At 35.7% G+C, this 26,058-nt stretch overlaps 1 protein-coding gene across 3 annotated transcripts in view; it reads right to left on the bottom strand.

Annotated features, from left to right (window-relative positions):
* Positions 1-26,058, bottom strand: part of LOC123546580 (DNA-directed RNA polymerase II subunit RPB2) — a 39,802-nt gene that overhangs the window by 896 nt on the left and 12,848 nt on the right. The window contains exons 2-24 of one of the 3 annotated variants that reach the window (XM_045332991.2): positions 24,117-24,343; positions 23,616-23,728; positions 22,775-23,031; positions 22,020-22,141; positions 21,455-21,619; positions 20,791-20,987; positions 19,943-20,062; positions 19,223-19,409; positions 18,389-18,532; positions 17,932-18,071; positions 13,479-13,590; positions 12,499-12,653; positions 12,085-12,114; positions 10,227-10,425; positions 9,466-9,634; positions 8,723-8,819; positions 7,539-7,633; positions 6,966-7,087; positions 3,949-4,029; positions 3,670-3,807; positions 3,130-3,351; positions 2,221-2,381; positions 870-1,065 (exon numbers count right to left, since the gene is read on the bottom strand). In XM_045332991.2, coding sequence (XP_045188926.1) covers positions 870-1,065; positions 2,221-2,381; positions 3,130-3,351; positions 3,670-3,807; positions 3,949-4,029; positions 6,966-7,087; positions 7,539-7,633; positions 8,723-8,819; positions 9,466-9,634; positions 10,227-10,425; positions 12,085-12,114; positions 12,499-12,653; positions 13,479-13,590; positions 17,932-18,071; positions 18,389-18,532; positions 19,223-19,409; positions 19,943-20,062; positions 20,791-20,987; positions 21,455-21,619; positions 22,020-22,141; positions 22,775-23,031; positions 23,616-23,728; positions 24,117-24,343 — 3,449 coding nt within the window. Of the gene's footprint in view, positions 1-869; positions 1,066-2,220; positions 2,382-3,129; positions 3,352-3,669; positions 3,808-3,948; positions 4,030-6,965; positions 7,088-7,538; positions 7,634-8,722; positions 8,820-9,465; positions 9,635-10,226; positions 10,426-12,084; positions 12,115-12,498; positions 12,654-13,478; positions 13,591-17,931; positions 18,072-18,388; positions 18,533-19,222; positions 19,410-19,942; positions 20,063-20,790; positions 20,988-21,454; positions 21,620-22,019; positions 22,142-22,774; positions 23,032-23,615; positions 23,729-24,116; positions 24,419-26,058 lie in introns of all 3 variants that reach the window. The other 2 variants (XM_045332989.2, XM_045332990.2) reach the window with 2 other exon arrangements.

Here is a 26,058-nt window from a genome sequence, read left to right on the forward strand (position 1 = left end):
GTAGTACAATTTGCAAATTGTGATTAAACTAGAGATGCTTTTGAGAAAAGCGCATGTCTCCTACAACTGCCTAATCATCTAAATAATAAGTCAGTCTTTATATACTGTTTACTGAATCCACATGTGCATGCGCTTTCTTGACACCAAAAGGACCCCTATACTACTAATAGTACAGGGGTCGGTTTGGAGGTAAAACTACGCAAGAAATCTGAGTGATTTTGGTAATTCAAGGGCCATAATTCCGAAGTGCCTAGGCCGATTTGGCTAGTTATCGGACTTGGCTGAGCACTTATTGGCAGACACATTTTGTTGAAGTTTGGTGAAGTTCGGATGAGAAATGTTCGACTTAGAGTGCGAACAAGCTTTGTGACAGACAGACAGACAGACAGACTGGAGTAAATCAATATGTCTCCCACACCACTGTGTGGTGGGAGACATAAATACTCAATTATGTTTGCCACAGATATTACCATATAACTTAGAGAATTACAGTACCTGCCTTACTGTTATTGATTTTTTGAAACAGAAATGAAGGGCAAACAACTTCTCTTGGTTACATTTTCTATGAAAACTACCAGTCTGGAGATAACATACAAAATAAAACAGCTTGTTTTGTAACTTGCCAAATATTCTAATGTTGGTGAAAGATGAAATTTTTCAGTGGACACTAATTTCATCGATCCATCCAACCACCAATGAATGGTTCAGTTTTTCCAAAATGGGCATATAAAAGGAAATAACAGAGAGTTTAATGATTTTAGTCTATCAATCAGCTTTAACTGAAGCAGCACAGGTAAATCTGTTCAATACTCTGAACTGTCTTACTGAAAAGAAATTCAACATGATTTAGTAACACTTTCACAACTGACCTGTGTTTTATTCTTACATCCACGACACTCAAATGTCTGATTACGGAGGTTAGCAATGGCAACAAGACCACAAAGGTTACACAGATGAACTCTGTATGGATCTGATGCCTCAAACAATCTTTCTCGAAGAAACTGTGCAGCACCATGAGCTATCTGACAATCTCTCTCCATTTCTCCAAAACGTAAACCTCCATCCCTGACAAGAAGGTATTTTATATACAGATAATGCAGATTTACAAAAAGTCCTAATTTTCATGTTCATTACAACAATCTCCTTGATGGTTACTCTGCAATTTTTCTTCACTTAAATAGAATTTTTACAGTTTCCTTTCCTTTGAATACCTTTCAAAATAATAAAGCAAGAGTGTCATAGTCACAAAATCTTGTTAAGTTATCAATCTTGTATCTGACCTTGACCTTTGACCTGGGGACTTGGTTCTTGCACATGACACTCAGTCTCATGATGGTGAACAATTGTGCCAAGTTACATCAAAATCTCTCCATGCATGAAGAAGAAATGCTCCGGACAAAGTTATGATTCTTGTATCTGACCTTTAAGTGTGACCTTGACCTTAGACCTGATTCTTGTGCAAAGACACTCTGTCTGATGAATGCCAAGTTACATCAAAATGGCGCCCCCCCCCCCCCACTCCCCATGCATGAAGAAGAAATGCTCCCGACAGTCATTCTTAAATTTGACCTTTGACCTCGACCTTTGACCTAGGCACCTGGTTCTTGCACACAACACTCGTCTTATGATGAACATTTGTGCCAAGTAACATTAAAATCCCTCCATGCATGAAGAAGAAATGCTCTGGACAAAGTTTGTGGGCGCTGCCCGTCTGCCAAGGGCATTTCCATAATAATTCATGGACGGGCATATAAAAATGAGATGAAAACTGCACTGTCTCATCATTATGAATTATAAAAATGAGTATATATTACAAAAAAAAACAAACTTGTTTTAGATTTTTTTTCAAAGTAATTCCCTTGATCCAGTACAAAATTTCAAATCTTACCACATTTTTAAGGAAGTAAGTTTTGCTAAATAGCAGTCATTCATTATACCTTGAAATATTATTTGACTATTTATTCAATTTTTGGTATATTTTTATATTCGGTTGTGATATGAAAAAAATATTGCTACAGAAACAGTTTTGGCAAAGATATAGACAATTTTCCCTGAGTTATACTGTCTGACTTACCATTGGACATGTTAAAAAAAATCTCACGATATAAAACACAATTTTTTATTGCATGAAGTATCAGTATCTCTTTTAATTATGATACACATTTATTACAAACTTCATTGGTTTATTTCAAAGATTTATTACTAAATATGAGTATATACCTAGCTCTACCCTCCATAGGTTGTCTGTTCAGAATCTGGAGAGGACCTCTTGCTCTAGAGTGGATTTTATCGTCCACCATGTGCTTGAGACGTTGGTAGTAAGTCGGTCCCAGAAACACCTGAGCATTCAACTTTCTTCCAGTGAAACCATTGAACAAAACCTGTACATAATTATTATAGGTAGCATAATTGCCTTGTTTCTAAATAACCATTACAGCATATATTACTGTCACACAACAACAGTGATTAATCATCAAAACTTAAAAGAGTATATCAGTCTCTTTTCAGTATGACTGAATAATTATCTTACACTGACTGTAAGCTTAGCAACTGCTGTATCGAACTAATCAGAGATAAAACTAAAGTAAAGAGTTGTAGTTTGTAATTTAATTTAAGCTTACTCTTACCTGGCTTTAAACTTGTGTTCTATGAAGTTACATGCTCTAAAACATGGATTTGAAATAAAGATGTAGGATTACAAGTTAACTGAACTTGACTTAAACTATACAAGATGTTTAATTTTACAAATTTTATTATCAGTAAGTTTCGACTGTATACAATAATACATTATTGTTTGTTTGTTTGTTTGGTTTGGGTTTAACGCTGTTTTTCAACAGTATTTCAGTCATGTAACGGCGGGCAGTTAACCTAACGAGTGTTCCTGGATTCTGTACCAGTACAAACCTGTTCTCCGCAAGTAACTGCCAACTTCCCCACATGAATCAGAGGTGGAGGACTAATGATTTCAGACACAATGTCGTTTATCAAATAGTCACGGAGAACATACGCCCCGCCCGAGGATCGAACTCGCGACCCCGCGATCCGTAGACCAATGCTCTTACCTACTGAGCTAAGCGGGCGGGTACAATAATACATTAAGAAGGGAAGTAGACCCACATACACACTGACCTCATTTCCTCTCTGCTGGTACCCATACTGATGTAGAAGATCAGAGATTTTCTGTACATTTACAGCATCATTGAATGGTGTAGCATCTCCGATTTCACCTTTGTTTGCTGCAACTTTACCTTGCAGGCACTCGATCAAGTGACCAATTGTCATTCTACTGGGAATAGCGTGTGGATTGATGATAATGTCGGGTGTAATTCCTTCACATGTGAAAGGCATATCCTAGATAAAGTAAAATGTTCACTTTTAAAAATTAAATTCAGACGTGTATAAATGAAATGAACACATTCAGTTGTCAAACTTCTTTTCCGAGTATCACAAAGTATTTCAAACTTGAAACGATTTTAAAACAGTACTGAATGTAGCATAAAATTAATTTACTAATCATTTGCAGCACTGATAGAGAAGTTACTTTAAAAACAATGATTCAACAGATTTTTCTTTCATGATCTGATTCTATGGAAAGCATTACATTACTGTTTTGTACAGTTACCGAAACATTGCCACATTAATATTAAGCATACAGGCATAAAATAATACCTCTTGTCTGTATGTGATACCACAAGTTCCTTTCTGTCCATGCCGACTAGCAAACTTGTCTCCAATCTGTGGTGTCTTGACAGTACGTACTCTGATCTTACAGAACTTGTATCCCTCCTGGTTTATTGTTACCATCACCTGAACAAAGAAACTTAATTTAATAACTGTTTTTTACTGGAGCTACTAACAATATATGTACAAACAAAGAATGGTATACTAGCAGTTGGACTTTTAAAGTAATAATGTTTCACAAATTCTATAGACATGAACTAAATTTACCTGATCAATAATTCCTGTTTCACTTCTCCTCATGAACACACTGGCATCTCTCTTTGTAAACCTTCTAGCTGTACCTTCCAACTAAAACAAAGAGAACTTTGCTTTATAATTAGAAGAAAACAACCATGTTTTTCATATGCAATCAATGTTGTACAAACTGCAACCATAACACCTGGTGAGGAAATACATGCATTTTGTTAGACTTGATCTCAATCTCCTAATTCATAAAATGTACTCAGTTCAAGTTTGTTTATCACTAAACTGGAGTTGTCTCATATGACAATAAAAAGAGTTACAACAAGAGGACCATGATGGTCCTGAATCGCTCACCTATCCCCACATGACCCAGTGTTGAACTGAGTATGACGTCGTTATTTCTATTACTTGACATAGTGACCTAGTTTTTGAGCACATGTGACCTAGATGATATCAAGATAAAAAATTCTGACCAATTTTCATGAAGATCCATTGAAAAATATGACCTCTAGAGAGGTCACAAGGTTTTTCTATTATTTGACCTAATGACCTAGTTTTTGAAGGCACGTGACCCACTTTTGAATTTGACCTAGATATCATCAAGGTGAACATTCTCACCAATTTTCATGAAGATCTCATGAAAAATATGGCCTCTAGAGAGGTCACAAGGTTTTTCTATTTTTAGACCTACTGACCTAGTTTTTGACCGCACATGACCCAGTTACGAACTTGACCTAGATATCATCAAGCTGAACACTCTCACCAATTTTCATGAAGATCCATTGAGAAATATGGCCTCTAGAGACGTCACAAGGCTTTTCTATTTTTAGACCTACTGACCTAGTTTTTGACCATAAGTGACCCAGTTTCAAACTTGACCTAGATATCATCAAGATGAACATTCTGATCAATTTTCATGAAGATCTCTTGAAAAATATGGCCTATAGAGAGGTCACAAGGTTTTTCTATTTTTAGATCTACTGACCTAGTTATTGACCGCATGTGACCTAGTTTCAAATCTGACCTAGATATCATCAAGGTGAACATTCTAATTTTCATGAAGATCCCATGAAAAATATGGCCTCTAGAGAGGTAACAAAGTTTTTCTATTTTCAGACCTACTGACCTAGTTTTTGACCGCACGTGACCCAGTTTCGAATTTGACCTAGATATCATCAAGGTGAACATTCTAACCAATTTTCATGAAGATCCATTGAGAAATATGGCCTCTAGAGAGGTCACAAAGTTTTTCTACTTTTAGACCTACTGACCTAGTTTTTGACCCCACGTGACCCAGTTTCGAACTTGACCTAGATATCATCAAGATGAACACTCTGACCAATTTTCATGAAGATCCATTGAGAAATATGGCCTCTAGAGAGGTCACAAAGTTTTTCTATTTTTAGACCTACTGACCTAGTTTTTGATCCCACGTGACCAAGTTTCAAAATTGACCTAGACATCATCAAGGTGAACATTCTCACCAATTTTCATGAAGATCTCATGAAAAATATGGCCTACAGAGAGGTCACAAGGTTTTTCTATTTTTAGACCTACTGACCTAGTTTTTGACCGTACGTGACCCAGTTTCGAACTTGACCTAGATATCATCAAGTTGAACACTCTCACCAATTTTCATGAAGATCCATTGAGAAATATGGCCTCTAGAGACGTCACAAGGTTTTTCTATTTTTAGATCTACTGACCTAGTTTTTGACCGCACATGACCCAGTTTCGAACTTGACCTAGATATCATCAAGATGAACATTCTGATCAATTTTCATGATGATCTCTTGAAAAATATGGCCTCTAGAGAGGTCACAAGGTTTTTCTATTTTTAGATCTACTGACCTAGTTATTGACCGCATGTGACCCAGTTTCGAACTTGATCTAGATATCATCAAGGTGTACATTCTGACTAATTTTCATAAAGATCCCATGAAAAATATGGCCTCTAGAGAATTCACAAAGTTTTTCTATTTTCAGACCTACTGACCTAGTTTTTGACCGCACGTGACCCAGTTTCGAACTTGATCTAGATATCATCAAGATGAACATTCTGACCAATTTTCATGAAGATCCATTGAGAAATATGGCCTATAGAGAGGTCACAAGGTTTTTCTATTTTTAGACCTATTGACCTAGTTTTTGACCGCACGTGATCCAGTTTCAATCTTGACCTAGATATCATCAAGGTGAACATTCTCACCAAATTTCATGAAGATCCATTGAGAAATATGGCCTCTAGAGAGGTCACAAAGTTTTTCTATTTTTAGACCTACTGACCTAGTTTTTGACCGCACGTGACCCAGTTTCGAACCTGACCTAGATATCATCAAGTTGAACATTCTGACCAATCTTCATGAAGATCTCATGAAAAATATGGCCTCTAGAGAGGTCACAAGGTTTTTCTATTTTTAGACCTACTGACCTAGTTTTTGACCGCACATGACCCAGTTTCGAACTTGACCTAGATATCATCAAGATGAACATTCTGACCAACTTTCATAAAGATCCCATGAAAAATGTGACCTCTAGAGTGGTCACAAGCAAAAGTTTACGCACGCACGCACGGACGATGGACGTCACGCGATCACAAAAGCTCACCTTGTCACTTTGTGACAGGTGAGCTAAAAAAACTTAGGACCCTAGAGCAGAATTTTTTGGGCTGCACTTTAGGTCATCAGGATTGTAACCACACTTTTGCAAAATTAGTAAGCCAGCTCATGGATGCAGTTTCCTAACAATTTAATTTTTGTTGGGTTTAACGTCTCACCGACACAATGATAGGTCATATGGCGACTTTCCAGCTTTAATAGTGGAAGAATCCAGGTGCCCCTTCTTGCTTTATTTCATCACAGGCATGGAACCTGGGTAAAACCACTAACTTCAGTAAGCCAGACTGTTGGCTTTCTCTCATGAAAAATTCAACGCCCCAATGGAGCCTCAAATCCACATCTGAGGGGCAGGTGACCTTAACCACTCCGCCATGGAGGCCCCTCCTAATCAAACTAAAAATTGTTTAATATTAGTGACTTTACCTCATCATCATTGGCTGGTAGTGTCAGGGTCTTTCCTATAAGTACATCATCTCCTGACACTCTCACACCAGGGGCAATAATACCGTCCTCATCCAACTTGTCATATATAGCTGGTCGCATACCTAGAAAATAACATTTTACATTATAGATTAACAAGAGGCATACATTATACCACTTAGCACTAAAGGTGTAGACAAAGGTAAAATCAAATACCAATTATGACATAAGCTGACACTTCAGTGCAAAAAGTGGATATCTAAATTGACATAAAGAAGCACTTATCTATTCTGTGCATTTAGGTGAGGGTATGACCTTGTAAAACAGTGACTCTAACAGGAAATGCTATATGCTCTTAATAATCGTTTCAAAGTCAATATATGATGAACATTTTTAAGTAGTAATACAATATCCTTCAAATCAGAACAAATCTGCTTCCAGCTTAATAAGACAAAATATGACAATACAGATGCTACACTTTAAGGTGCTGTAAAACCAACTGAGCATCTTCAGCCAAACTATCAAGTGTGATCACATAATCATAAAATTTACAACCGATGATCTTACACAACATACCTTGTACAGTTTCTCGTGTAGGTTTCTCAAAGATTTCCTCCTGATCCAAACCTTTCTTAGATTCTGCATCTTTGTAAGAACGGAAGAAAAATGACCTGAAACAAAAGCATGGAATGTACAGATTGACTATACCAAGTTCATGAAATTGTTTACATTAATGGTTAGTTACCATAGCTCTTCTTATGTAGAACATATAACAGTGTGCTATATTTCTGTCATGAAGTTCGGCAGATGTGGCCGAGGCAAGTCAATCTCTTCATGTTCCTTTTATTCATAAAGAAGGTGGAATATGAGTATGTTTTGAATAAAAATGTAAACCATGGTTCATACAGAATATCAGAGACAAAATTCAAGTACTTTTCAAGGACTTTTTACAATTTTTCAAGGACTATTTTTTCTTCTTCAAAACCATGACCTAATCTGAACAACTTTTAACGAGTTTTATTGTGTTAATCATGTAATGCAAAAATAAAACAACCATCACTTGTCACACCTTTGAAAATGACATAATTGGATTGTTAGATTGATGTGATTCACTATTTTTCTGATGTTTATTAATGCTTTTCTTGTGACTTTTTAGCGCACTCCCACTGATGATACATTAAGAATTTTGTCACACGACGTACAAATACACTTTGTTCGGTCTGCTTTATAGGGCTTCAGCCACTGTTTATATTCGTCCTTTGTCTCCCACTTACTTGAGTAAACAAGTTTATTTTCCTTACTCACTTTAATTCACTGGAAACACAAACGGCAAAAAATTGCAAGTTATTATTCACTGTGTTTTTTAAACGGAAACAGGAATATACAAAACGGTGATACAGTAGAAATAGCACTCGTGTAAATATCGATAAAATGCGGCCGTATACCACTACCATAGCATACGGGGAAATCAATGAGTGACCCGATCCGGCAATTTCAAGAATTCATTTTCATTTTGTCCGATTTATTTTAAGCCTTATTCTTCTTGCAAAGCAAAGTTACGGACAGAATGTTTTCAAGGAGTGAAAAGTCAAATTCAAGCAGTTTTTTTTTCAAATTTCAAGTACTTTTCCAGGTTTTGTAGGGTTTTTGTCATTTTCAAGGACTACCATCGAATTCAAGGACTGTGCGAACCCTGTAAACTAGACTATTGACCAATGTAACAATAAAACACTTTTTCCTGCAACCATTCTTTATATTACCTGAAATATCCCCTGTCTACAGCAGACTGGTTTAAGATGACAGAATCTTCCTGGTTATAACCAGTGTATGTTGAAATGGCCACAATTGAGTTAATTCCTGAAACAATACAAGAATAAATGACCTGAATGAGAAACTATTCAGTATTTGTAAGTTTTGAAATAAGTCTGTTTCTACTATTATCACTCACTTTCAAAAACATTACATTTTTGCAGCACAAAAAAGCCAAATTACTAAAGAAGTTAATTTTAAAGATCATGATAAGGATTAAAATGTTCTGTGGACTGCTGATAAGCCATCTTACTTCTATTTGCTGAAGTTCCTTATGAACAACTCCATGAAACAGTTACAAAGGAGATTGGAAATATAATGAAAATATCACAAATTTAGCAATTTTTGTCAAAGTCTAGGAAACATATCTAAATGGAAAAGTTTTACTGCTGCTTAAAGAAAAACAAGTTGAAACAAATAAATCCAATTTTCAGCCAAACTATCTGTCTGTATTCATGGGCAAAGAAATATTTTGATGTCTTGCAAAATGTAAGGCTTGAAACATATGTTACCTTAACTGTTTATTTCCTGTATCTTTTATGGTGGACATATATCCTTTATTTTCTAACATGAGACTGCATTTATAGCTGTTGTAAACTGGGATACTTTGCAATTTTGTTTAGCAAATATAAGTGAAGCACTAACATGTTTTTGACATACATGTGTTTCATATTACTAGCTATACTATATATACCTGCAGGTAATTCTCTGAATCGCAGGTATTCCATGGAGCGTGTTGTGACTAGAGGTTTCTGTGGATACAGCAATCCATGTGCCAATGTGTCCATACGTACATGGAAGTTGGTGATATACACACCCATAGCTTGTTTACCCATAGCAGACTGGTAGGTGTTACGTGGGGACTGAAAATATAACACTGCATGTATAAACAAGTTATAAAACATTCTAAGGAAATATCCTGGGTATTGCCTTTCAATTACAAATAACTTTGCCAGCATTTAAAAGCACAAAAAATGTGCACTACTAAATCATGTACAAAGAGCTTAATGAGCAACTGGGTGCAGTTACCATTATGATACTCGTACAGTAAGCTCTTCAAGCACCTGTCAGCATATTTTGTCTCTGTTCAATTCTGTTTGTAAATACCTTTTTTGCTTGTATGAGGTCCTTTTCGCGTAACCCAAATTATTTTCTATAACTATTATACAAATATGTACATACATACAGGTTTGTACATACTCTTATGAACAAGACCAAAACAACTTTGAGTGTGTATATTTTTTTGACTTTACCTGAGGTAAGTATACCAAGCATTTTTTAAAAACATTTATGGAATGGGTCCAGTGCCAGTTAGATTTGGAATACAGGATATGCTATACAGGTAAAAACAGGATATTAAGAAAGAAACAAGAGGCAAAAACAAACGAACTGGGAATCTTGGTAGTATTAGGTCCTTTTATGAGACCTGTCCAAAGAAAGAATTAATGGTAATACCTGGTTGTGATCAGGGAAGGGGATAATTGAAGCACACACTCCAAGGATCATTGCTGGATGGATCTCACAGTGAGTGTATGTAGAACAATAATGTGTTTCCTTCTCCATGAGGATATCAGGTGACATAGCCAACATGACACACTCCTCCTCCAGGGGATCAATATATTCCACAACACCACATGCTACCAAGTCCTGCCAACTATATATCATAATACTGTCTTGAATTCAGTTTAAAAATACAGTTTAACAGTGCTGAAAGCCTTTTTAAACTCATCAAAATATAAACTGTGTTTATTTTTGCAAGTTTTGTGAATCTGTCTATAAATTTATTCCCCTACTTCTTTCAGAAAATTCAGTTAAAATTTATGTTATACTGATACTTTAATACTTACTTACTTACTGTCAAATTCTTTAAATATTTAGGGATTTTTTTTTATTTTAAAGTCTAATTTTAAAAGATAACAGAATAAACGAACAAATGAACAAGAGCTGTCCGTAAGACAGCGCGCTCGACTTTTCTCAGTGCTTGACTCTGAATTAGAGCTTTGCCAGTAAAAAATATTCCAAGTTAAAAAGGGGCATAATTCTGTCAAAATTCAAATCAGAGTTATGGGAATTGTGTCTCCTGGTGTAGACTTTGATAGAAAATAACTATTTTGAGTTTCAAGTCAAAAGCTTTAATAGTAACAGAGATATTTGACTTTATCAAAAAACATTTTTAAAAAATTCTAAGTTAAAAAGGGGCATAATTCTGTCAAAATTCAAATCAGAGTTATGGGAATTGTGTCTCCTGGTGTAGACTTTGATAGTAAATAACTAGTTTGAGTTTCAAGTCAAAAGCTTAAATAGTAACAAGAGATATTTGACTTTATCAAAAAATTTAACAAAAACTTCCAAGTTAAAAAGGGGCATAATTCTGTCAAAATTCAATCAGAGTTATGGGGATTGTTTCTTCTGGTGTAGATTTTGATGGTTAATAAGTATTTTAAGTTTCAAGTCAATAGCTTTGACAGTAACAGAGATATTTGACTTTATCAAAAACTTTAACCAAAAATTCCAAGTTAAAAAGGGGCATAATTCTGTCAAAATTCAAATCAGAGTTATGGGGATTGTTTCTCCTGGTGTACACTTTGATAGTAAATATCTATTTTAAGTTTCAAGTCAATAGCTTTGATAGTAACAGAGATATTTGACTTTATCAAAAACTTTAACCAACGGCGACGCCGAGGCCGGGGCGAGTGCAATAGCTGTACATTTTCTTCGAAAAGTCGAGCTAAAAATGATAACAAGAGCACCGCAATGCAGAGCAATATACGCCCAAAGGTACACCCTTTGACCCCTAAGTGTGACCTTGACCTTTTAGCTAGCCATCCAAAACATGCCCTCTGCATATCATCTCTATGTGGTGAACATTTGTGTCAAGTTTCTTCAAAATCCTTCAAGGGGTTCAAGAGTTACAGAGCGTACACAAAATTGCTAACGGACGGACACCCGTGGTATAACATAATATGTCCTTTCGGGCGTATAAAAACTACTGAAAAATCAAAATGTCAAACTTCAAAACCATTCGCTCATAAAAGCAATAACTGCCATTTTTTGCATTTCTGGATTTGTGAAAAGAAGCAGACTTCTATCAGTACTGTTTTGCTTCATTTTAAACTGTAAAACTCTGCAGTTGACTTAAAAAATAAATGAAATGGCAAAAAAAAAAAACTTTCTTATCAGTCATGTCAGTTGTGATATTGAAATTTGACTGCTGAACACATAAAACAAAATCTAACAAATTTAACCATTGCACAAACATAAGAAATGTAACATGAATGAAGTGATTATTTCAAACACGAAAAATGATACATACTACATCGGATCAATGTAATCACCAGGTAAACTGATATACATAAACAAATGAACATGTCTTAATCTAATTATGGCTTTTTCAGAAAGACAAGTGTATTAAATAAACTACCACATTTATTTAATAACAAAACATACTCATCCACAATAATGAGCATCTTTCAAGATGCAGTTTATAAAGTACTCAACAATTTCTTCTTACAACACTGTTACCATTAGTTTCAGTTAAAAAATTTGGATTTTGTGATGAAGTCAATAAACTTGGAAGTAATACATGTATCACATATTTACCTTTCACAAATTTGCTGACCTATCCTTCTTCCTCAACATATCAAACAAAAGCAGGAAAAATTCTTAAATAGATGCAGCTTCTACATTAAATCAAAGTTCTGCTCAACAAACTTGAGCGGCTATTTACCTGTAGTTGTTATATTCTCTCTGTTTGAGCTGTTTAATATGACTCTGTTTCAGGAGCAGTTTCTGGTTTTCCACAATCAACAATGGGCGACAGATTCTGCCTGCGTCAGTATATATACGTATTTCCCGATCTCGTATATCTCTGATCATGGATACCTGCATTATACATAAAATACATCGATCATTCTCTTGGATTCGATACAATATTATGAACAAGTTTTAAGACACCACTAGCATTTAAAATATAAAAATTCCAAACCACTGCCATTTTTTTTTATCTGAACATAACAAAATGTTTATAATATATTAAAGCATTAAATGGTTGGTTTATCTTTTTGTCTGGTTCGGTTTAAGGTAATACCAAATAAATTTATGTCATATGATGACTTTTCCAGTTTGTGATAGAGAGTATTACTTCTGGCATGGGCCGACATATTGGTGAAACATCCAGCCTTTACCAAGCCAGCTTGATCAATTCTTCATATATGAAGAATTCAACAACCCAAGCAAGCAAGGTTTTGAACCCACATATATGAGGGACGAGTGATTTGAAGCCGGCCACTCTGACCACTCAGCCACTACTAAGCATTAATTTGAACCTACTGAATTCAAAATTCTGGCAAATACCGTATCCATATTCATTGAAGAACTAAATTATTGGCAAAGGTTTTGGCAATTTCACAGCTGGGATGTGAGGAAAATGAGAATGGAGAGAACACATGCATTAGAGATTATTGGTTGATAATGTCTGGACGGTCATGAATTTTGAAAACATCTTCACCTGATTTACAGGTGTGTTCAACAACAAGATGACAGCTAAATATAATCAACAATTTAAATAAATCTCTGTCATAATGATGACATCATCTTCAAAATTTAGCTACAAAAGTGGATTGTCCTAATCTGGTTAGCTTAGCATCTCTTTTGTGCATTCATCGAGATAAGTTTGAAGGAACATATTCTACTGAAACTAGTACATACCTCAGACACAATAATATCCATTTCTCTTCTCAGTTTTCTCAATGTTGTCATCAACTGTTCAGAATCTCTATGTATACCAACCCAACATCCATTTACAAAGATCTTTGTGGCACTGCAAAATGAAACATTTATATCTACTTTCCTTTTTCAAGAAACTGTTTTAAATACAAACATAAAAACAATCAATTTAATGAAATCTTTTGTTTTAAGAAATCCCCATATTCAGAAATTTTTTTAGAAATCTATTCATTTCTTTTTCACTCATAACTAGAACTTTTAAGAGTTTCAGAGAAAACAAGAGCTGTCACCATAGGATGACACATGCCCCCAATGGCACTTTGAATGAATAGTTATGGCCGATGTTAGAGTTTAGGACCTTTGACCTACGGACCTGGGTCTTGCGTGCGACACGTCGTCTTACTGTGGTACACATTCATGCCCAATAATTTTAAAATCCATGCATGAATGACAAAGATAAGAGCCGGACACGCCCATCAATGCACTATCATAAAATATGACCTTTAACGTCTAAGTGTGACCTTGACCTTTGAGCTACGGACCTGGGTCTTGCGCGCGACACGTCGTCTTACTGTGGTACACATTCATGCCAAGTTATTTGAAAATCCATCCATGGATGACAAAGATATGGACCGGACACGAATGCACTATCATGAAAAATGACCTTTAACGTCCAAGTGTGACCTTGACCTTTGAGCTACGGACCTGGGTCTTGCGCGCGACAAGTCATCTTACTGTGGTACACATTCATGCCAAGTTATTTGAAAATCCATCCATGGATGACAAAGATATGGACCGGACACGAATGCACTATCATGAAAAATGACCTTTAACGTCTAAGTGTGACCTTGACCTTTGAGCTACGGACCTGGGTCTTGCGCGCGACACATCGTCTTACTGTGGTACACATTCAAGCCAAGTTATTTGAAAATCCATCCATGGATGACAAAGATATGGCCTGGACACGAAAATTGCGGACAGACTGACAGACCGACAGACGGTTCAAAAACTATATGGCTCCCTTCGGGGGCATAAAAATATCAGTCTCATCTCAATAACAGCATGTTACACTGAGACAAGAAGCTGCGTTCAATAAATGCTTGATGCCCCCGGTGGCATCCTTGTCGATATAAAGCAACCTAAGTCCAAAACGAGGTCAAGGTCAAACTGAGGTCAGGTGATGTTTGAAGATGAGGAATGGTCACAGGTTACATCTGCATTAGTATCAAGTAGGGATGGGAACGAATACTGAATTCAATATTCGAATATTCGTTTTGCCATATTCGAATATATTCGAATATTCGGTTTGTTTTAATGGAAGCTTTAAATTCTTATTAAGTGATTGGCATATACGCAACGTATTCATTTGTTTAAAGCGTGGATCATCGTACGTAATAAGGCCAAAAATGTTTGTTTCGGGTAACCCGATCCTACCAAGCAAAACCCGCCGATCCTTTTATTACACGATTCTGTCAGTATAATCATGAACAGATTTAACTAATTCAGTGTTTTAGCTTCAAAATGATACAAAAAAATCAAAACGATTATAATTTAGACCGTTGCAATTTTATCTAAAAATAGTGGGTCGTCCCATTTAAACACGTGACGCGCTGTTGTATTATCGCCGCCATTTTGAAAATTTTCAATCGGCGTGTAAAAATCGTCGTGTAAAAACCAAGTAAGGCAGACATAAACCTCCTTCAACATGAACTTATGCATCAAGCATATGTTATTTCTTGATTTTATTATAAAGTACTTCAAAATTTAATTCGAATACGGCCGATGGCGGATGAAAACCGATTCTGGCGATGGTCTGAAACGTCGTACAAAATACTGTGAAAAGATCGACAATATCTACAAGTTTGGTATTGTTTTCGAAAAAAATATTCTACAACTTGTTACATAAAACAATAAAAATGAACAAAAGATAAAAAGATATCACATTTACGCCTAATACAAACTGTTAATCCGTAGCGATGACCCCAGGTAATTATATATTTGCAATTTTCTTGTTAACTGGACATCTTTTGACATGCATCTGACACACTGACGCCTGTTGCAAACTGTTAATCCGTAACGACGGCCCCTGCCAATTATGCATTGCTATTTTCTTGACATGGTTTTATTCTGTAGAATTAGCATGCTCATGTTGCCCAAAATCAATGATACTTATTTTGAAAAAAAAAATACAATAATTTACGAATATTCGAATTTGATTTTCATATTCGAATATTCGTTCCCATCCCTAGTATCAAGTCATTCTAGTAAGGGGTACTGATGCTAGATGAAACGGTCCCATTTGGTTAACCATGAGATGGCCCTTACAAAGCAACCCAAGTCCAAAACGAGGTCAAGGTCAAGGTCAAACTGAGGTCAGGTGATGTTTGAAGATGAGGAATGGTCACAGGTTACATCTGCATTAGTATCAAGTCATTCTAGTAAGGGGTATTGATACTAGACGAAACGGTCCCATTTGGTTAACCAAGAGATGGCCCATACAAAGCAATCTAAGTCCAAAACCAGGTCAAGGTCAAGGTCAAACTGAGGTCAGGTGATGTCTGAAGATGAGGAATGGTCACAGGTTACATTTACATTAGTATCAAGTCATTCTAGTAAGGGGTATTGATGCTAGACGAAACAGTCCCATTTGGTTAACCTCGTACGGACAGACGAACGGACAGGGCAATCACTATAATTATGCCTCCCGCATAAGTAGATGCCGGGGCCATAAAAATTACTGAACATAAAAGCTTTATCACTTTTTAACAATGCGGCACAGCCTTTGTTAATTGCAAGGCACATAAAATTAGTGTTTCAGTTCACAGAAATTTCTATTGGTAATGACAGTAGATGGGTGGCCATTGGTTCATCAGGTGATGGTATGTTGTTACTTTCTCTTTTCACCAAATTCAGCTTTAACTGCTTAATAGAATCATGGCATTTCATTGACCTTTTTGGTGTGAAATAGTCAGCCAGCAAAATACAATATCTGGGGAGCTGAATAGTGCTGAAACTAAACCACAAGTACAGTGATTTCAATTGGTTCAATTATTTGTTTTGAAAAATGATATTTCTCATACTATTAACATCAAAAAATGTTTATTTCTTTTACTGAACACTCGCAATCTTTGGGATAAGCACAAATTTCTTCAATATAAATCTTTTTGTTTTGTTGGGTTTTAAGTCACACTGACACAACCAAGGTCATAATGATGACTATCCAGCTTTAAATGCTGCAGTAAACAAGCAAATTCGATGAATTGGAATCCCCCGCCGAAAGGGTCAGAGTTGAGGAACGGCAAAAAAATATATCCAGCAAAAAGTTAAGAATGTTACCAAGAAGCAAATAATTTCATTAGTCAAAATCAAATTAAAAGAAAATGAATGGTTTGTTTGGGTGGGGGGTGGGGTGAGGATACAACAGTTTACATGTTGATTATAAATACTGATAGAAAACGAAAAATGAAAAAAAAAAAAAAAAAAAAAAATTGGGGGGGGGGGGGGGGGGGGGGGGGGAGGAACCAAGGTAAGGTGGTGACCAGGTGTAGGTACACAACATCACATGTTTATAATAAATGTTCATGGAAAAGAATGAAAGAAGTTTAATGAAATTCTTCCAATTGGTTGGTTTGTTATGTACAGATCTGTGGATTTTTAAACAATTAAAGGGCAATAACTATATGGAAAATTGACCAATCGAAAAAAAACTTGAAGGGCATCGTCGCAGTATGTTGGTTCATGTCTATTTTAAGTTTAATGAAATTCTACCTGCTAGTTACTGAGAAATGGCTGCAGACGGACATTTTTCATTAAATCAAGGGCAATAACTCTGAGGGAAATTGACCTATCAAAAAAAAAAAAAAACTTGACGGGCATCAGCGCAGTATCTTGGTTCATGTCTATTTCAAATTTGATGAAATTCTACCTGTCAGTTACTGAGAAATGGCTGCAGACGGACATTTTTTATTAAATCAAGGGCAATAACTCTGAGGGAAATTGACCAATCAAAAAAAAAACTTGACGGGCATCATCGCAGTATGTTGGTCCATGTTTATGTCAAGTTTCATGAAATTCTACCAAGTAGTTACTGAGAAATGGCTGCGGACGGATGGACAACGCCATTTCAATACCCACCTCCCGATTTCATCGGCGGGGGATAAAAAGCTGGAGGACCTCACAGGCCCCTCCATCTCCAAGCATTATGTCAGGAGCATGTCAGAACCTAGGTGTAACCACTGACCTGCACTGCAAGTCAGTTTGAAAGCCTCCTCTCATGGCTACATGGACAGGACTCAAACCTACAGAGGAGAGGGGCAAGTGAGGAACCTTAACCACCTCTCAATATCATCTAATATATTTAAGTTGTTTTAAAACAAAGGCAATGAATCTGGTCATTTAGGGCACATATAAAATCATTTTCTTTATAAAAACATACTCAGCTATGGATGATGGTGCAACTTCCTCTAGATTTTCCATGCTCCATTCTTCCAAGAATTCAAGGATAGGTGAAGGCTGAGATCCGACAGAGATGTATGACATAAGAGCCAGATTCTTCACAAGGCCTACAGCACCACCCTGTACAAACAAGAAAAATATTACTCAATTAGATTTTAGCTTATTGTCAATAACTCAAATGAATATAGCAACCTCAGTTACTAGAAGCTTAGCCCCTGGATAAACTGTCAACACGTTAGACAACTTCTTCCCATATCTTCACTCTTCCTTCAACTTAAAAATTTCACACTCCTACAAAGTCTTCATACAAAAACCAAATAAAGAAAATTTGAAACAGCTCTGTAACAATATAAAAGTGATAAATAGTTTGAATATTTATATAATTTTCATATTTCACACAGGGAGAATCTATTAGATATAGTCATTCTATAACAAACCTCTGGTGTTTCAGCAGGACATATCATGCCCCAGTGTGTGTTGTGTAGCTGTCTAGGTCTGGCAAGCTTACCATCACGTCCAATAGGTGAATTCAGGCGACGTAAATGTGATAATGTGGAGGCAAATGTTAGTCTGTTCAACACCTGTTATAATAACAGTAATCTTTGAAATAAATATTTCTTGTACAATACTCTAGTAATTAGTAGGTACTGTTATAATAACAGTAATCTTTGAAATAAATATTTCTTGTACAATACTCTAGTAATTGGTAGGTACAAAGAGCTGTGAAAACTGCAGATCAAAATGAAACCAGATGTGCACCCATAGGCCTTTGTTCCTATGTCACAGCATGGGTTATATGTTACTGACAATACAAGACTAAGTAAATTTCAAATAATTTTAGGTGGGGGTATGAGTCATCTGAGGCGGGCATGTGAGGTACAGCTTCTACAAAACATCATCCAGATACAAAATAAGAAACCGAGTCATGAACTTTCAGGCCCTTAAAAATTCAAGGGCCATAACTCTTGACTGAGTGAAATCCCATACAAAGCTCTCATAAAATACTGTTCACCAATGGATACATTATATTAAACACTGATTAAACAATTAAAACAAGGGGAAATGAAACTAAACATATATACAGATATGACTGTGGTTTGACTAATATTCATATAGGTATGAAATACAATGGCCGAGTTTAAAGGTTAGAAACACCTATCCATTTTCTACCAGAAAAAAATCAGCAAAACTTCAAAGACATTCCTTCACTAATTAACTCCTTCCCATCCAAAATCTAAATAAAATTCATCAAACTGTTACAACTTTTATACCTGAGAGACACCAGCTCGAGCCTGATGAGCTTTTTTCTGGTCTCCCCAGTTCCCTGTGGCTAGAGAATACTTCAGACCATCTGTAATAATCCTAGTCTTGATAGCCAACTCCAGGTTGAAATCTTTCCCTCTGTCTATAAACTTCTGTGCATACATCCTAACCTCCTTTGTAAGGTTTCTGAACAATCTGTAAACAGCAATATACAGAACTGGATTGGATCAGGATATCAAAACCTTATGCAGATCTACACAAAACATGCCAGCATTAAGACATTACAAACATTTTTCATTCACTATTATTATTAAAGATAAATTGTTAAGAAGGTAGACTTTTTGTACATATATTTCTTTAATGTTTTGTTTACAGTGACATTGAGACAATGTAGGTTATACTGATTTTCCCCCAGCTTTTGATGTTTTGGGAAGACCCCAGGTGCCCCTCCAGGCAGTTTCAGGCATGGGTGGGTGTCTAGCTAGAACCAGACCTTCAGCAAGCCAAGCCTACCTCACATGAAAAGCTCTAAATCCAAGGTGGGGTCAGTATGGGACTGAGTCTCGAGGTCAGAGACCTGAACCACTCAGCCAAGGAGGCCCCTTTGATTTTTTGTTAAGTACTTGCATAAGAATAACACCACTTAGGTGAAATGTTATTAACTTCTGTGTTTCCCAAGTTGAATATATCAAACCATATGTAAGTTCAGGAAAAAAAGTGGTACCAACCCTCTGAACAAGAAAGCGAGCAGTGGTCCAGCAAGATCAAGTCTCTTGTTACCATAGTGATCTCTGTCATCCTCCTCTCTCCGTCCAAGGGCTGCCAGTAGTAATCTGTGCACCATGTATCTGAAAACAGAATTCATATTTTCTTAGTTGAAAATATGCTATTCTACTTGTAAAATAGTATTTATTGTGAAATAGTATAAAGGATATAAAATCTCTTTTGCTCTGTTTCTTTTTTTTTTTTGTTGGGTTTAACGTCACACTGACAAAATTATAGGTCATATGGCGACTTTCCAGCTTTGATGGTGGAAGAAGACTCCAGGTGCATTATTTCATCACGAGCATGTACCTGGGTAGAACCACCGACCTTCCATAAGCCAGCTGAATGGCTTCCTCACATAAAGAATTCAACTTCCCACCCCCGCCCCACTGAGTGAGGCTAGAACCCACATCGGTGAGGGGCAAGTGATTCAAAGTCAGTGACCTTAACCACTCGGCCACGGAGGCCTCCTTTTGCTCTGTTAGTGACATAGTACATTCATGGTGAAAAACAGTGGAATTTTAGCTTAACCTTGTTATGAACAGCTGAAACTTAAACTTCGATTATCTTCATCATATTTATTACCCTGTATCTTTGAAAATTATGACATCTTGATAAAAAATCTTCTGGGAGGCCCAATTAACTCGAAGAAATTTATCAAATTGTAACAATGACTCTTAACAGATAAAAGACTACTTTTCTGAAAACTCTCATAAACAAATCATCTAGCTAGTTACATACAGTATAGAATTCAGATTCATTTCATAAGGAAACTACAAAAAAAATCTATCAGTCTGAAATATATACTTACCCTAAGAAATAAGCTTTCTTTGTCTCACAGAAGTCACTGACACCTACATGAGGCAACATTTCTTTCTGCAAGATTTCACGAGCATATTTGATTCTCTTTTCCTTGGTGACACCAGGTCGAGCTCCGCGAGCACCAATGAAGTTCAAGGCAACATTCTGCTCTTGGATTACAAATGCTTCATCCAGAGATGGCTTGACCTGAAAAGTTTTATTACTGAAAGTCAAGAAACACTCTAAAATTGCATTTGGCAAACTAAACTAGATGACTTATACTATTAATTAAACCATTATACTTTATTTTGTCCATTTCTGAAGTAAACTTAAGTTGTATCTAAAGACCAAACTTCCAGTTTTATGACACTACCATACTAATTTTTTTCTGTATCAAGGTTTTTCCTTGATTTCTCTTGAAATGTAAGAAAATACCACTGAGATTATACATCATTCAACAAAACTTCAAGGGTTTTATAAATAGGAATTTGTTTATACTTTCAAATAACTTGAGAAAAATGTTGAATTTATCAAAAGATTTTGGTGTGATAGTTTTAATTGGTAATTTTGGCCATTGTGGACGCCCAACCCCCACCAAAAAATAATTAAATTTTGGCTGTTTTTGTTAATGCATTATTCTTGAACATAAATAATAAATAAACCCAGCTACATACCATTTCCATCATCTCTGGGTCATCAAAGTCATAGATTATATGCTCTAGAATATCCCTGTCTGACACGAACCCCAGTGCCCTGAACACCACAATAATTGGGATCTCCTGCTTGATGTACGGGAGAATAGAAATAATTCTTTGTCCTATTGCACTCTTTTTGGCACCCTAAAAAGTCAAACATGGAAAATGTAAGCTTCATATTACAGTGTGAGGGAAAAGTCCATAAAAAAAAGCCGATGAAAAAAGGGGCAAACTTGAAAGTGGTTTTCATAATTTACAGTTCTATTAAACTTTAAAAAATATAAAAATACATTTCTTCATCAAATTATGAGTTAACAGTTCCAGTGTATTTTCTTTTTCTGTTTACAAAAGTTTAGTGTTCAAGTGAAAATACCAGCATAAATCATAAAGCCCTATGTGGACTTTCAGATTTTAGTTACCAAAAATACTCAACTGAATAACAACTTTCTCTTGGAAATTACACATGTTAATGCTTTACATAACCACAAACCTAAGTTACAGCAGGTTTGTAATAAAATGTTTTGTTTCATATGTTAATGATTACCTGACCACCTCTGGCCATCATGTTAACCCAGAGTGTACTGGTAGGTCTAGAGGAGTGTTCTAGACAGGATCGGATCTCAGTCTTGAAGGCATACTTCGAGTCTTTCTGTCTGAATACATACACTGGAATAGGAAATATATCATACAGTTTACATTCATGAAGTATTACATTCTAACAGACCTGCATGATTCATCATGTGACTCAATTAAAAGCAGCTTACTGAAGAAATGCTTTTCTAGTAAACCACAAAAAAACTGTTGTCAAAGATCTCTATCCAAGGGTACCAGGATCAGTCAGTGGTGAAAAAAAAACATTTTTTTCGATTTAACTTCATTCTTTTTCAAATTCCAAATTCTTAATTTCTTTTTATAATTTTATCTTTTCACAAGCCAAGCAGCTGACATTTTACAAGTTTTGGGTAAAACTGATGTTGATCTCACTATAAAACTCAAGTACTTTTCCCGGGGTTTTCACAGTTTAAGCCATTTTCAAAATGTTTTCAAGGACTAGCATCAAATTCAATGACTTTTCCAGGACTGTGCATAACTGGTACACACTCATAGCATTACAGATAAAAGCTCATTTCAAATTCTGTCAAAGAGAAATCACATTTCAATGTTGCATTTCATGTCACCATTCCTTTTTAATATGATTTATTCTGTCTACTACTAACATCACACTTACTGAAATATCTTTATTAGAAAGTGATATATACTGCTATGTGTAACAACAGAATGCATTGGCAAGACTTGTACCTGTATTTGTGGCCATTTTCTCTTGTGCAATGAGCACCTTCTCAGAACCGTTGATAATAAAGTACCCTCCAGGATCCAAAGGACACTCATTCAACTCTGTCAAGTCACGATCAGTCAGACCGCTCAACAAGCAATATGTAGACCGCAACATTATAGGTATTTTTCCAATGAAAGTTTTTTGATGTTGTGTCTCAACAGGATCTTCATCTGGCTTTACAACTGTTTTTGTTATGTCTACATACAGTGGTGCTGAATATCTGCAAGAAAAAATGTTTAACTTGCATTCAAAATAACTTAGTTTAACAACTTTTTCTTATAATATTCAATTATCAATAATATAAACTTTCAACGGGAAGATCTGCCTTAAACATTCGAATATGGAATATATGTTACTAATTTAGTTAGCTTAGTAACAAATTTCTTAATTCTGACAATCAGTGCTTCGAAACTTTAACCAGTGATTAAGTTAATAATCAATTAACTTTTAGTGTTATATATTTCGATATTTTGAAATCCTTAATAGATGTATGACTATAGGATTATGAACACTAAAATGTCTTTACGGTAAAATCTAAAACATTAAACTAGTGTTTCCCACCAAGAACAGTATTTTGGATCAAAATCAAGAACGGTTTGTTTAACAGCCTGTTAAAGATTCAAACAACTGGACACTGTTCAACACTGTTTCATTTACAATGCTGTTCCTGCATGTTATATACATTAGCAGTAGTCTACTTATGCAGTTAAAATGATCATTTCAGCAACAAAATAAATACTCCAATACAGGTTAAATTTATCATACACAAGCAAAGTACATGTAGAACAGGCATGTCATTCTTACGTGAGATTTCTAAGTCTTGCTTCATTGGGCATCATAGGACTTGGAGCACCATCTTTCTCCCAATGTGTCGGCTTTGATAAATAAATCTGCTCAAACTTCAGCAGGTACTGTGGCTGCATAAAGAAATGTACAAACATAGCAAACTGGTACTTTCAAAGCATGACAATCATTTTGCCATAACTGGTGGCTGTTCTTTGCAAATGAAACAAATACCACAAACCTATGTTAAATTTACAATAGCTGGTCATAATGACTTACTTACACATAAATATATTCAATCATATTGAGAGATGGATGTGAGAAAACAACTACAACATATTAAGTTCATTGACCAATTTTACTTTTGTGGTCCAACTTATTCTGTGCATGTTTTTTTATACAAAATGTAGCGTTCATTATAGCATAGACTGAAAAGTTTTAAACAATAAAGTCCAAATTATTTGTCATTAAAGGCACAGATGTATCTGACTTAACAATTATAGAAAGTATAATACTACTTACCGGTGTCTCGACAACACCAGCTTTGTGTTGAGCTTCAGCGATCAGTTCAATCTGAGGTGTATCTTCCACGATCCTCTGTACTGACATTTGTATAAATTCATCAAAGGAGTCAAGCTGCTGTCTGACCAGACCTTTCTCATCAAAGTAAGCACTGATGACGATCCAGCACGCCTCCTGCCACAGTGCAGTGGTGATCTCATCATTATCATCCTCCGCCTCAAACATCTCTGTAACAAAAGTAGAAGTTTTTATGAAAGTTACTCTTTTGGCAGTGAGATTATCATCCTCCGCCTCAAACATCTCTGTAACAAAAGTAGCGTTTTTATGAAAGTTACTCTCTTGGCAGTGAGATTATCATCCTCTGCCTCAAACAACTCTGTAACAAAAGTAGAAGTTTTTTTGAAAGTTACTCTCTTGGCAGTGAGATCTGTAGCAGGGCTTCTTCTACCTGTTCAACAGCGGTCAAATATTGAAAAGTTGAAACGAAATGTTGATTAAAAGAAAATTCTTGCATAATAAGTTTTGTTTGCTAATGAAGTCAAACATTTTTTATTGAAAACCAACCTATTAAATTAATATTTATTGTAACATGACTGTCTGCACCTGTGCAAAAATTAAATATAACATCGTAATGTAAGATTCTGCTTGTATATTGTACAAATTATGTAATTGAGATTCTCTCAAAACATACAGATACATAAGGCCTAAATTAAAAAAATTGTTTGTTTGACCTTTACCGACCCGACCCAGTATTTTTACATTGGGTAGGTAGGTAGCCTAAGGTAGGTAAATAATTTTATTATATTTTAGTTTTTTTTTAAATTTTTGTTGTCTCAGTAATAAAGTCGTTTTATTATCTATTTCTTGTAAATATAATCTCTGTAGACATGGTAGATGCTCTGTCAAATGAATGCTTGTAATATATAAACCCCAAGCCCTATTCATGCACACACAATATGGGCACAAACTTGATTTGCACATACGGTAGTGTTATTTCTAGTGACGCAGCGGGGCGCCTCACCCTGCCCTTTTTTACTGCCGCCACGTTGCCCTTAAAATGTGCCCTCTTGCCTTTGATCTGCTAAATCCCGCCAATTTCCCTGGTGACATGCCTCGACGATTTTTTGATCAGCAAATTACGTCACGGCGATTGCACACAGGTAATGAGAATCAATGAAGTGTTAAAACTAATTGATAAAGAGTATGGATCCTGTGTAATGTCAAAGATGCGTTCGTAAGCGGCCAGCTGATTACCAAGCACGTGAAAAGTGCCTTAGATTTCTTTGTGCAAAATTTAAATTAGACCTTTGTTTAGTCAGTCATGGGTGTAACTGTTTTAGGTTATGTAACCTATTTCAGTTACTTTTTCAAGAATTTTATAACCTGTATTAGTTATAAAATAGGGATAACCCAGGTAAGTTATTCAAAAAAAGCCTTTTTACTGTTCTCACAAAGTGAGCTTTAAAATGCAATTAGTAGCAAACTGTGGTTAATCAAATTCTCTTTTAGTCTGATAATGACCTGATGAGCATAATGGGATGTTAAGAGTTTTATAGCTTAAAAACCATTTGCGTAAGACTTTATCAGCCTTGCATAAAAAAATTTACTGCACAGCTGGAAAGATAAAAGGCCAAGGATTCAGGAAATGATTGCATTAGTCACATTCAAAATGAGGAATTGACACAGGAGGGCTTTGTAATATTTTATGATAACTGAAACAAGTTATGAAAGTAAACGCAGTAACTCAAATGGGTTATAAAACTTGTGATAACTTGAAACAGTTACACCCCTGACTGTTAGTATATTAAAAATATCTATATAATAGCCTGTAATATTTCAATACATTTCCGTTCTTGTCAAATTCTTGAAATTCGAAAAACTGAGATTTTCTCACTTCGAACACTTGCATTTCAGAACGATTTCTGATTAAAGAAATCGTCAA

The sequence above is a fragment of the Mercenaria mercenaria genome, chromosome 9, assembly GCF_021730395.1.
Source record: "Mercenaria mercenaria strain notata chromosome 9, MADL_Memer_1, whole genome shotgun sequence".
Taxonomy (NCBI): Eukaryota; Metazoa; Mollusca; class Bivalvia; order Venerida; family Veneridae; genus Mercenaria; species Mercenaria mercenaria.